The following is a 14,564-nucleotide window of genomic DNA, read 5'->3' on the forward strand; positions in this document are numbered from 1 at the left end:
TGAAATGAAGTTTTTTAAATATTATATCTTAGTATGATAAGCTACAAAATAATAAGAACAGTATTTTTTAAATACCTATTTAATACTGCAATGCATTTTGAATGCAAATTATTCCGATATTAATTGAAAGTACCGACGTTAGACGGTCAGTGGAAAAAATTGTAAGTTATTCTTACTCAAAGCATAGAACATATACTTTAAGAAAATGCATGAAGATCAGCATGCAACACATATATATATTAGTTAAACAAAGTTAATATTTTTTTTAATTAAATGTTTCAAATTATATCTACTTAAAAAAAAATGCACAAAATTAACAAAAAAAAAGTGAACAAATGGATCTATTGCTCCTACCGAAGCTATATATTCTTTTTTGTTTTTTTTTCTAAAAATTTATAAAAACATTGTATATATTTCATGTTAAAATGTGGATATACACATTTTATATTTTCTTCTTCATCAAATATGTATTTCTTAATAATTTTCTTAAACGAATAAAAGTAGGAACTACTAATTTGGACGTTGTGTAAAACCTGAGATATATTTTCCCATAATTGGGCATTTTTGGATGGGTCAGTAGACTTTTTGTCAATCGATATTAGTATAAAAATCGTTTTAAAAAAAAAATGTAAATTAAAGGTAGTTGAATTATTTTTTTGTTCTGTTTGATCTTCATTTTTATCTATATCAATGAATTTAAAAATTTTGAAATCAATCAAGTTTTCTTTTAACAAAAAGATAAATAACTTACTTAAAAAAAGTGTTTTTTTTAAATCATAATTATTAATATTTTTAATAAAATTAATAACAACCGTTTTTAAACTGAATAGGAATACTCTATTTTTAATTTTTGATATATTACTTAATATCCTGCAATAAGCAACTTTATATTTTTTATCATATAAAATTATTTGTATAATTGTCTGAATAACATGAGGTATGTTTTTTTCATTTTTTAATATTACGGATAAATTATGAACACATTCTTCTATATCTAAACTATTTTTAACAATTAAAAATATTTTTTTCGATAATATTCCTTGTATTTTATATTTTTTTAGCATTTTATTGTAGTGGGGTTCATTGGAGTGTGCTTCTTCTCCTCCAACTAAGTAATTCAATTTATTAAAATTGTTTTCTTTCATGTTTTTTTTTTCATCATTTGAATTGGTATCATCATTTTCGTTTTCTTCCTCTATAGTCTGGTTTAATTTGTTTGTCTTTTTCGTTGTTTTATCGTCATTTTTGAACATACTTTGAAAAGAAATTGATAGAATATCCTTTTTAAATTCATATTTTTTTTCAAATTCATTTAATATATTAGAAAGGAATTCAAATTTATTTAAAAAATAAAATTTCATTTTTCCATTTTTTAAGTCTTCTATATCCTTAATCAAAAACCGTAGTTTACTTTTTTCTAAATATATATTATTTTTTAAAATGTAATTATCAACTTCTTTTTTTAAATGATCTGTAATATAATTTAAATGAGAAATATCATCATTTTTTAACTTCATTCCACATATTTTTAAAATTATAATTATATTATCTACACTATTAATACTTATATATTCACATAAGATGTTAATTATATCTGTTATGAAATCAAAATCGACATAATTTAAAGCATAAAATAAACTAAAGCACTTTAGTAAGTTTCTCAAAATTATCTTAAAGTCCTGATATTTGTCATATTCAGATTGGCTAATTGGCTTATTTTCCAATGCTTGTTTATCGAATTTGTTAGGAGCTTCATCATTATTACTGTTATCACATGCATCTTTTGGCTCCTCTTGTTCTGTGTTTGGGCTATTTTTAATCATTGTATTATTTTTATCGTTTTCTTCATTCTTTATTAGATTAATATTTGTTATTTCATTCTCTTTTTCTACCCGCTTCATCAAATTAATGTTATTCTTGAAATATCTTTTAAAAATTATAACTAATTCTTTTAAAAAGTCTTTCAATAATTTTCGATACGTCAAATTATTTAATATACACACCATAACTACAAATAAGTATATATGTGTGTCTGTAATATTTGCATTTGTGAAATTGCTTGATATTATTTTAACAGTGGAATTAACAAAAGTTATTTTTAAATTTGGGTTTTTTATGTTATGAAAATATTTACAAATATCTTCTATAATGCATTTTATGTTAAATTCTGATGTTTTATTTAATGATGACATAAGAAATTTCTCGATTTTTTTTTCGTCCTCTTTGTAGTTTTCTCTCCTTTTCTTTGTGTAATTCTCCTTCTTCGCAATTCCTTTCGTTTGCATTTTTTCCTCTTCAGCATCATCATCATCATCCATTTCTTCTTCATCTTCCTCTATTTCCTCGTCATCGTCTACCTCCTCCTCATCTTCTTCTATTTCCTCTTCATCATCATCGGCTTCCTCTTCACCATCATCATCTATTTCCTCTTCTTCCTCCTCATCTGCTTCTACTTCTTCATCCTCTTCATCGTCCTCTTCTTCCTCTTCTTCCTCCTCATCTACTTCTATTTCTTCATCCTCTTCATCGTCATCTTCTTCCTCTTCTTCCTCCTCATCTACTTCTATTTCTTCATCCTCTTCATCGTCATCTTCTTCCTCTTCATCATCCTCCTCCACATCTTCCTCATCCTCCTCATCATCTTCATCATCTTCATCATCCTCTTTATCTTCTTCATCATTTTCATCATCCTCTTCATCCTCTTCATCATCTTCCTCATCCTCCTCATCCTCCTCATCCTCTTCATCATCTTCCTCCCTATTTTTCAGTTTTTTATTCCCCTTCTTATTGGGACGTTTCTTTTGAAATTCATCAAAAATAATATCAGTTAACTTTAACAAACTTGAATCAAATCCATCTTTGGTTAATTCATTAAAAAGTTTTTCCTCATTGTGCTTGTTGTTATTTATTTTTAACTTTTTAGATAAGTATGATAATAAATACTCGTCCTTTTTTTGATCTTCGTCTAAATCACGTATACTCCTACTCATTTTTTTGGCTTTCTTTTTTTGGAATGTATCACTTAAATCATTAGAGTTGGAGTTTCGTTTTTTCTTATTACCTTTGATCGAAAATTTTCCAACCAAATCATTTTTTGTATTTCTCATTTGGTTTTCTTTTTCATTGTTATTTACATTTGTATTATCATTTCTTTTGAATTTATTTTTTTTATTGGAAAAAAGTAGTTTATTCCTTTTTTTTTGCACCCTTTCCAGTTTCCGTCTTTCTTTTCTGCTTAAAATAGTGCCTATATGTGAGAAAAGGATAAAACATAAGTAAAAAGCACAAAAAATGCATTATATATATTTATAAACATGGAGAATTATGAATTTCTTTACCTTTCATCTTAATCAATGTGGAGATTTAATACAACTAAATTTATTTTATGTTTTAATTATATTATGGATCTTATAGACATGCAAATAAGTTATAAGATTTATACGTCCGGGGATGACAATATCTGACATATGGTGATCATATTTTAGTTTTCTTGTATTCTTAATTTGTTTAAATATTTTATATATGTAGACATAAATTATACAAATGGAAAAATTGTGGTTTTACTTAAAATTTTATTATATTTCAATATATTGATATTTGGGAAAATGCCCCATTTTTTTGTTTTTTAATATAGTCAAAGTATATATATAAATATATAATATATTATTTACTTAGTTGTAATTTTAAATAATTTTGTTAATCTACATAAAACTTAATAAATTGTAACTATCTTAAAAAAATAAAGAAAATTAATGATAAAATAGCACAGAATGAGAGCAAAATATAATAAAAATCAAATGAAACATTTTATGTAGAGAAAGGCAAATTTTAGAGATAAACATACCTTATATAAAAAGAATTTATCTTTTCAATTTTTATTATTTTATTATTATTATTATACAAATTTTATTTTATAAATGTTTCATTTTTTTGAAGTTGTTATCGTCTCACAAAAAAAAAATCTATGTATATGAATACGTATAATTACATATATATTTGCCCATATATTATTGAATATATATATGCATATTATAGTTGCCCTGATATATGCCTATATATTCAATGCCCTTTAAGAATGAAGAAAATAAAATTTTACAGTAAATAATTTCCGAAAAAAAATAAAGCGAATAATGCTTCATTTTTCATATCATGTTTTCTTTAAAATGGGTTTAATAAAATGTATGTAAATATATATAATAATATCCATATATATACAATAGTTTTATGAGCAAAATATAAACACGCTTTATAAATGTGTAATTAAATAGCCCAAAATTAAAACTGCTAAAGTAAAATATATATAAATATAGATATTTTAATGATTAATAATAAAAAAATATTTAATTTAATTTACTTTCCAATAAAATATCTACAATGTATTTACATTTTATAATGTAAAATTATTAAAAATGTAATTCGAGTTTAGATGGAGAGTTATGCTTATAATTACGTACCATAGACTACTTCTGTGGGTATTAGAAAAATATAATTAGTATCATAAGAACATAAAAATTAGATAATATAATAAGATAAATCATAATTAGTAATATTCATATTTTTTTAATAAAACTATTTTATTTGTTTGTCTGTTGATTTGTTTGGTATTTTAATTTTTTATTTTTTCTCATTTTTTATTGTGTATTTTTAACAATATTTTTATTCTAATATGTGCAAAATATATCATCAAATTTAGCAAATAGTGATGATCTATTGACAACGTATATAACTTGCTTGTGTGTATACGTGTATAATTGCCCGTTTAATTTATTATATATGGACCGAATTTATTCAAATGCTTTGAATATTCGCAACCATTTATTAATATTTGCCAATATATCTACAGAGGCACCTATTTTAAGATGAGCATGTATGCATGTATCCATAGACATATGCTCTGAGCAAGATATGTGAGCATTATTTTTTTTTATAGAGGAAGAAGATGCTACTTTGTGACAAGTAAAAAATAATTGCCCCAATGAGAAGATGCCGTGGTATTTATTTTACTTTTTTTACATCTTCTTTCTGAATTTAGCCTTAGGAATTCAACGGCGAAAAAATAGGTTAAAAAAGGCAAATTATATAAAAATAAATTATAAATTATTAAAAAAAAAAAAGGATTTAAAAAAAAATATTGGAATAATAAATGAACTTGTCTCGAAGCCAAATGAGGAATTGTTGAAAAAACAGTTTAGGGCGTATTATAAAAGGAATAATAATATAGAATGGAGTAAAAACGAAAATAATAGTTATAATAATTTAAATAAAACTAAAAATAAGCTAAATGCCATGAGTACATTTGTATCAAAATATTACAAAATAAACATAAACGATGTGTATAATTATTTAAATAGAAAAAAATATGAATATATAGAAACAGATGTGAAAATAACGCTAAAATATTGTCCATTTTGCCCTCCCCATAAATATAAATATGATAACATGTATAAACATGAAATTTTTAAAAACACAGGAAATAGTTATTGTCATAGATGTGGATACAAAGGGAGCTTTTATGATTTTAAATTAAAAATGGGGGATTTGGTTACTAGTAATTTTGAAAGCCCAATTGTAAATGATACATATGAAGAAGAAAAAATCACATTTAATGATGTGAAGGTGTATAATATGAATTTATTATATTCTAAAGAGGCTGAAAATGCTAGAAATTATTTAATGAATGAAAGGAAAATAAATTTTGAAACATTAAAAAAATATTATATTGGGTTTTCTGTGATGGAATTTCAATCTTTAGAAAATTCTGGAAAATTCGAAAAACACGAATGTTTGGTGTTTCCATTCATAAGAAAAATAACCACGACGGATGAAAATGAAAATAATTGTAAAAGCATTTACAAAGGCGCAGGGAAGACGGAGGATGAAGGAGATACATATGAAGTTGTTCGAATAAAAGTGAGAAGCTTAAAAGATAAAGCATATATGCGATTATATCCTAAAAACGTAAGAAGTGATATGAAGTTATTTTTTTTCGGTGATCATTTAATTACTGATTCTGATGAAGTTGTTTTAACTGAAGGGGAAATTGATGCTATGACAATTTTCCAAGAAACAAATTATCCTGCTATTTCGTTACCTAATGGCTCTAAATCTCTACCTATATATTTATTACCTCATTTAGAAAAGTATAAAAAAATTCATTTATGGCTAGATTTTGATAAAGCCGGTAAATCTAGTGTTTTTAATTTTGTTAATAAAATTGGGTTAGGGCGCACTAATGTTATTACTGATGCAAATGTTCATTATTTGAATGAGAATTCGTTTAAAATAAAAAGAGAAAGAAAAAGAAAAAACAAAGTAATAAATCTGCTAAATCCAAATAGTGCATCTTTGTCATCCAGTGAAGAGAGCAATGCTGATGCTTCATCCAATTCTAATGCCGAAGCTAGCCAACAGGAAAATTTGGATCAATCAGATACCGAAAAAGAGAAAGAAAATGATGTATATTTTATAGATAATGGTATAATGTATATTTGGAATAAAATATTTGTAAAAGATGCAAATGACTGCTTAAAAAATAATATAGACGTTCAATTTTTTATAAAAAATAGTGAAAAAGTGAAACACAGTCAAATATTAAATTTTAATGATTTGAGACAACATATATTAGAAGAATTAAAATATCCTGATAGAATAAATGGAGTAAGAAGTAAAACAATTCCATCATTAAATAAATTTTTATATGGATTAAGAATGGGAGAATTATCAATATGGACAGGTTCAACAGGAGTAGGTAAAACGACCCTTCTCTCTCAACTATCATTAGATTATTGTATTCAAGGAGTATCAACATTATGGGGATCCTTTGAAATAAATAATATAAAATTAGCTAAAGTAATGCTAAATCAATTTTGTGGAAAAAATTTAGAAAAAAATATCGATTTATTTGATCTGTATGCAGATAAATTTGAACTATTACCATTAAAATTTTTAAAATTTCATGGAAGTACAAATATAGATCAAGTTTTAGATGCTATGGATTATGCTGTATATGCATATGATGTTAAACACATTATTATAGATAATTTACAATTTATGTTAAATATTAATAAGTTTTCTGACATTTATGAACTTCAAAATATAGCTATTGATAAATTTCGATCCTTTAGTACTAATAAAAATGTTCATATAACTTTAGTAGTGCATCCAAGAAAAGAAGATAATAATTTACTTTCTATTTCATCAGTTTTTGGTAGTGTAAAATCGACACAAGAAGCAGACAATGTTTTTATTATACAAAGGCAAATATCAAAAAATAACGAAGCAGTTTTTTTTATAGATATTAAAAAAAATAGATTCAAAGGAAGTTTGGGAAGAATCCCTTACTTATATAATAAAGAAAATATGACAATAAAAGAAATGCCAATTAATTATTTAAATGATTTCTTATCAAATAATGGTTCTATTGGAGGTAGCAGCAGTAATAACTATTTGAATAAAAATGGATCCTATTCTAATGTTTTACAAAATATTTCATCTGCTTCTAATAATAATATGGATTTTACACTTTGTGATGAATATGATTACATGAAGCAGCTATCTGATGAATACGAATCAAAACATGCTTTTAGAAGATACAATAACAAAACAGGAAAATGTGTTGCAGATTCAGGAGGGTTATCTCTTCTAAAGAGTTCAACATTGGGAAGTGGAACTAGAAGAGGGGATATATTTAGTGAAATCAAGGGAAATGGAAAAAATGCCGAAAATGAAGATATAGAGAAAGAGAAGGAAAAATGCAATTCTAAGATTAGCGAATTGCTCAAACAAAATGACGAAAAAGTGGCTCATACCAAAACAACAAATAATAGTGTAACTGCACAAAGTTTGGGGTCAAATGAAATACGATCCAAAGAAAAAAATACTAAAAAAAAAAGTGTCACAGAAAATGTTGGATTACAAAATAATGATAGTACAAATTTAAAAGGAGGAAATAAAAATAGTGAGATTAATACTGATACGATGAACAACAAAAATGTGACCAAGGGGAAATACTCTTCATATCTTTTATCTAATGAAGGATTAGAGAAATTATGTAAAGAATTAAAAGAAGATGACCAAGAAAAATTTAAAAATGTAATTATATCAATGTCAATGAGAAATTGTGTGATAAACAATAATTCTCCAATTAAAGATATTCGTAATTTTATTAAAGTTAATAAATTAAATATAAAAACATCGGGAAATAATTTAAAAAAGAAGGATGTGTTTATAAATGTTTTACAAAGTATTCCAAAGGAATATATTTCAATAACAGAAGGGGATACAAGCGGTAGCAATGATAGTATAAACGGTACCCAAAAGGAAACATTTTCCGGGTCACAAAGACAAGGAAATATGAGTACCAATAAGAATACAGGCGGTGAATATAGCAATATGGGAAGTATGGATGAAGAGGGAGATAATAATGGAATTAAGAATGATATGAATAACGAAATGTATGATAATCAAATTGAGGCAAGGCTCGATGATGAAATAACAAAGAAATATATGGACGATAATATAATAAATGTCGATGGAAATATAGTGAAAAAGTGTGCTCGTTTTAAATTAATAAACGATAAAGATAATACAGAAATTGAAGAAAATTTATATTATTATGAACCGGAAAAAAACTTTAATGATAATATTGAGACTCGATTTTTTATAATTAATGACAAAAACTATAATGAAAAAATAAACTATATATATAATGGTATAAAATATTGTGGATTAGATATGGAAACAACAGGGCTTGAAGTTTTTGGAGAAAAAATAAGATTAATACAAATTGCCGTTGAAAATTATCCAGTTATAATATACGATATGTTTAATATAACAAATAATAATATATTAGATGGATTAAGAAAAATTTTAAATGATGAAAATATAGTAAAAATAATTCAGAATGGTAAATTTGATACCAAATTTTTATTATACAACAATTTTAATATAACAAATATTTTCGATACATATATAGCTAGCAAATTATTAGACAAGAATAAAAATATGTATGGTTTTAAATTAAATAATATAGTTGAAAAATATTTATCTGTATATTTAGATAAACAACAACAGAATAGTGTATGGAATAATTCCCTCTTAAACAATAATCAATTATTTTATGCTGCTCGTGATTCTAGCTGTCTATTAAAATTATATAAAAAGTTAAGTGAACAAATAGTAGCAGAAAATATGCAAATTGTTAATGACATCGAAAATAAATGTATTTTACCCATCTGTGATATGGAGTTGAATGGAATAACAGTTGATTTAGAGAGTTTAAATAAAAGTACTGATCAAATATTAGATGATTTAAATGTAGAAAGAGATAAGTTGAAAAAGGAATTAAAAAATGAAGATATAAATGTTAATTCACAACAACAAATATTAAAGGCTTTACAAGATAACAATGTAAGGGATTCATCAAATAAATTAATTGACAACACATCTGATGCTAATTTAAAAAACTTTATAAATCATAATGCAGTTGCATTATTAAGAAACTACAGGAAGCTGTATAAGTTATATTCAGCATTTTATCTAAAATTGCCATTGCACATTAATAAACAAACAAATAAGATTCACACAACATTTAATCAATTAAAAACATTTTCTGGAAGATTTAGTAGTGAGAAGCCAAATTTACAACAAATACCACGACAACAAAATATTAGAGAAATCTTTATTCCTTCTGAAAATAATATATTTATTATAGCCGATTTTAAACAAATAGAGTTAAAAATTGCTGCAGAAATTACTAATGATGAAATTATGCTTAAAGCATATAATAATAATATAGATTTACATACATTAACGGCTAGCATTATAACAAAAAAAGGAATCGATGAAATTAATAAAGAAGATAGGCATGTAGCTAAAGCTATTAACTTTGGGTTATTATATGGTATGAACTATGTTAATCTAAGAACTTATGCTAATACATATTATAATGTAAAAATGAACTTAGATCAATGTTTATATTTTTACAATTCGTTTTTTGAGCATTATAAAGGATTATCTAGATGGCATAATAGTGTCAAACAAACTAGAGCATTAGAATATTCTACCTTATCAAACAGAAAAGTTGTATTCCCTTATTTCTCATTTACAAAAGCTTTAAATTATCCTGTACAAGGAACGTGTGCAGATATACTTAAATTGGCCTTAGTAGAATTATATAAAAATCTGAGACATATCAACGGAAAAATTATTTTATGTGTTCATGACGAAATTATTATTGAAGTAGACAAAAAACACCAAGAAGAAGCCCTAAAAATTTTAGTAGAATCTATGGAAAGTTCAGCATCTTTCTTTTTGAAGAAAGTAAAATGTGAAGTTTCTGCCAAAATAGCACAAAATTGGGGTAAAAAAGAATAAGAGGCACCATACACAAATATATAAATTTAAGCATACCGATTAGGTATACCAAACTATGTATATAAACAATGCCCATTTATATGTTGCCTATAGTTTACAGAATCGGCATGATGGAAAAAAGGAAATCAAGCGAAACATATTCAATGTATTTTTTATAAAATAGTATGCGTTTAAAGTAACGCAATACGAAGTTAATATATTTTTAAAATATATAGTCATGCTAAAAATTAAAACAAAAAAGAAAAAGCACTACCATGCCGACTAATTAAACAAATATAAAATATGGTTGCATCATGGAGCATCAAAAGTGGGAAATAAATATATGTACATGTTTAAACCTCATAATTCGGTTTTATAATAAACAAATAAAAAAATTATACAAAAAAAAATTAAATTGAGATAATAAATGCAAACAAAGAGATAGAAAAGAAAAACCAGGGGATATTCATTAAATAAGGCGACATATAATATATATTTATGAATACATATTTTAAAAGACGAATTATGAAAGCAAAAAGAAAAAAACGGAAGGCTATATCCTTATGAAAACTATAGAGCCATTTCTTGCACAACCGTAAAAATAGTTGAAAACATTTAAAACAAAGATATTAATCCATATTATTAAATACCTTTTTTTTCTTTGAACGCATTGTTTAGAGCTTGAAAAATTAATTCCGCGCGAAGCTGAAAAAAGGAAAGGAAAATACATATTTATATGTGGCTGTTATATTACTAAGTATGTAACAATCACTTTTTAATAAAATGATTATCGGTTTAGTTTATTTGTATCTTATTATCGCATGTATATATATAATATATATATATATTCGTGCCTTTGGGCTTTTTTAAACATTTTAATTGTTAATCTATGTTTCGAAATTATTATGTTTAACTAATTTTTTTTATTGTATTTACTACATTTACTATATTAAATGTATTTATTGCATATGCATATATATGCACACTTTTTTTTAATTGTCAAGCTTTCTTTATTTTTTTATGTTAATATTTTTTGACGTTATAATTTGTATGAGAACTCCTCTTTTTTTCAATAAATCATATATTATCGAAAAATTCAAGGATGTATATAAAAGCTGAACATATTTTTGAATATAAATATGTACACATATATATATTTGCCTATGTGATGGCAATGCTATTCTTACCACTCGTTCTATTGGTTTCCCTCTGTGCTTATCTGGATGACATAACAAGATAGCGCTCTTATATGCTTTTTTAACTGCAGATGGATTTGATATTAGATCAGACACAAAAACACGTTTCCAGTCTGAATTTTCCCAAAGTACATCATCCAAAGTGCTTAGCATTACTTTTATATCTTTATATGAATCATCAGTATTTTTAGACCATTTAGTAATTTGTTTTTTAATTTTATCCGATATAGCAATTTTTTCTTTAAAATTAGCTTCTTCTTGGCTTCTATATTCTTTTAATTCTTTTAAACGATTATTTACCTTACTCTGAATTGATTCTTGATTTTTAATATTGTTTTTTTCTTGTGATTGTGTATTTATGGAATTATTTTCTACATTATTTTGATATGCTGCTAAAAAATTTGTTGAATTATGATAATTATCTCTTCCTACCATATTTTCAGTCATTTTACCTTTATTTATGGGTCTGTTTATATTTATATGATTTTTTATATTTTCATTTAAAATTTTATTATACAATTGATTGCCTTTATTATCATGAGTATTAAAATTATTTCTTATCTCGTTTGGATTTTGTGTAAAATGTATTTGATCATATTCTTCATTAAAATAATTATCATCATTTCCTTTACTTTTATACATATTTATATGTTGTGTATTGAGCATTTCGTCATTTTCAATATTTTTTTTCGATATATTATTATCTTGGTAAGACTTTATGTATGCTTTATAATTTTTTAATTCATCTTTAAAGCCATGTGAATTGCTATTATCAATATTATTCATTACGCTATTATCGTTATTATTATCATTTTTTCCAGTGTTAATATTCGAGGTGTTGTTTGTTTCGTTACTATTACTTTCGTTATTTCTATAGTCAGTACGATTATTATTAGAATAATTAAAATTCATAAAATTTTTTTTAATATAATTATTTTTTATATTTGTAACCATACTTTGATTTTGTATATTCCCATTATTATTCTCAGTATTTGCATTACTACTGTTATCATGATTTTCTTCCTTTTCTAATATATACGAGCAGCAACTTTTTTCATTAGCATGGTATATTTCAGAATTATATTCAATACCATTTACATGTTTAAAATAAATATCATTATACGTTTTATAATTATCATGATTAATAAATAATACCTTTACAACAATACCACCATTGTATAATGGTATAAACGCCTCATCATTAGTGACGTCTAGCCATATGTAATTTAATTTTTCTTGTTTTAGGATACTATTGGTTTCATTTTCATCCATAATTATTTGCTTACATGTATTTATTTGATCTCCTTTTAATAAGGGTTGATTATTGATTACCCCTTCATTTATAACATCAATTAAATCTGCTAGTAGCGTTTTAAAACGAAATATTACATTCCCCTTAAAAGGGAAACATTCTTTAAACTTTTTCAATTTAATTTTAGTAGATATTTTAAATGGAAGGAAAAATATATTTGTATCATACGGTTCTTTTTCATTTTCTCCTATAACTGTATATGTGACATAATTACATTCAGTATTCAAGCTTTTTTTTCTTAATTTACTATTTACAAAATTAACGCCACCAATGGCTATCTGCTGCAAATTTGAAGCTAACGAAAAAATATCCATTTCGAATTTTTTTCTTTATGCATGATGGCTTTTGTTTTCTTTTTCGATAGCTTAAATTCTTTTACTGTTTTCACACACATATATATTATATGAATATATGTATATATATTGCTATTTATATTGTTGAAATTTCTCTTTTTATTGTCCTTTTTTTTTGCATTTTGATATTTAAACCTTACAATCCCACTTGTTATGATTACTATTTATTATTATTATATTATTAATTTTTGCTTTTATATTTTTATTTTACATATTATTTCCTGATTTTTCCATTTGCTTTTTCATTATCATTATTTTTCCAATACAGCTTTCATATAAATTTATAATTTATTTAATTTTTGTATACTTAAATTAAAAAAATATATTATAAATTAAAAAAATAAATAAAATAAAAAAATGCTTATCATTTATGTTTTTTTTGGCATATGTATTTTTTTTATTAAAAATATATTATATATGTACAGTGCATTTTACAAATAAGATTATCATTTATTATTTCTTATACCAACTTATTTGAAGTGGCTTAATTAGCAATAGAACATTTTAATATATTAAATCATTATAAACATAAAAAAAAGAAAACTAAATAACCTATATAAAATAATGAACCCTTAGAATGCTTATTTGCTTTTAGTATTTAATACGGCTATCAAAAAGTTTGTAACACATGCTGGGTATATATTTATGTAATTGTAAATGAAATCATATAGGCTTTTATCATTTGATATTGCATTGTGAGAGTTATAAGAAGGGGAATTGTATATGCTATATATACTTACATACATAATAGCATTATGCATAAAAAGAAAAATAGTTTCGTTATATAATATTTTAATTAAATACATAGACAGTCTCGTTTTTATATACTATAAAAATTGGAGCATAGCTATTGTATTGGTATTGTACGGAAAAAATATATAATAATATAATCAAATAACGATTTTAAAATAAAATAATTGAAACCCCAAAGCTATACTATTTGGTATTATAATAGAGAAATAGCTATTTTTAAATATTAATATATTCTTAGCTTGTTTATGTGTGGAACATACGGAAATGTATAAATATGCATAGAAAGAAAAGTTGCATGTTTTCCTGTTTTTTATTTCGCATTAACGCAAAATTATGAAATGCAATGTTTTAAATTGGGATATAAATAAGGCATTTTTTAATAGAACATTCTAGAATGGAACGATTTTTTGTGTGTAAGTTAATAATTACAAAAAAGAAAAAGAAAAATAAAATGATGTCCTATAAAGTTCATTCGTATTGTATGTTTTTATGGCGGTAAAAACATATCAAAATATTTTAGTAATTTAAAAATACATTTTTATAGCGCAAATTCCTATATATAGCTATTTATGATATATATATTTTTAAATTGTTATG

The 14,564-nt window shown here is 24.3% G+C and overlaps 3 protein-coding genes across 3 annotated transcripts; 1 reads left to right on the top strand and 2 right to left on the bottom strand.

Moving 5' to 3' along the window:
- Nucleotides 1-359: 359 nt before the first annotated feature.
- On the bottom strand, nucleotides 360-3,345 carry PCHAS_1031800 (conserved Plasmodium protein, unknown function; the record flags this gene model as incomplete). The annotated part of the gene is made up of 2 exons (XM_016798434.1): nucleotides 360-3,247; nucleotides 3,339-3,345. 2 exons carry the CDS (start codon nucleotides 3,343-3,345, stop codon nucleotides 360-362), a joined length of 2,895 nt encoding a protein of 964 aa, XP_016655641.1.
- A 1,638-nt stretch (nucleotides 3,346-4,983) lies between these two features.
- Nucleotides 4,984-10,374, top strand: PCHAS_1031900 (plastid replication-repair enzyme, putative; the record flags this gene model as incomplete). The annotated part of the gene is made up of 1 exon (XM_016798435.1): nucleotides 4,984-10,374. One exon carries the CDS (start codon nucleotides 4,984-4,986, stop codon nucleotides 10,372-10,374), a length of 5,391 nt encoding a protein of 1,796 aa, XP_016655642.1.
- A 621-nt stretch (nucleotides 10,375-10,995) lies between these two features.
- Nucleotides 10,996-13,175, bottom strand: PCHAS_1032000 (DnaJ protein, putative; the record flags this gene model as incomplete). The annotated part of the gene is made up of 2 exons (XM_016798436.1): nucleotides 10,996-11,058; nucleotides 11,541-13,175. 2 exons carry the CDS (start codon nucleotides 13,173-13,175, stop codon nucleotides 10,996-10,998), a joined length of 1,698 nt encoding a protein of 565 aa, XP_016655643.1.
- Nucleotides 13,176-14,564: the final 1,389 nt, after the last annotated feature.

Source organism: Plasmodium chabaudi (assembly GCF_900002335.3).
Source record: "Plasmodium chabaudi chabaudi strain AS genome assembly, chromosome: 10".
Taxonomy (NCBI): domain Eukaryota; phylum Apicomplexa; class Aconoidasida; order Haemosporida; family Plasmodiidae; genus Plasmodium; species Plasmodium chabaudi.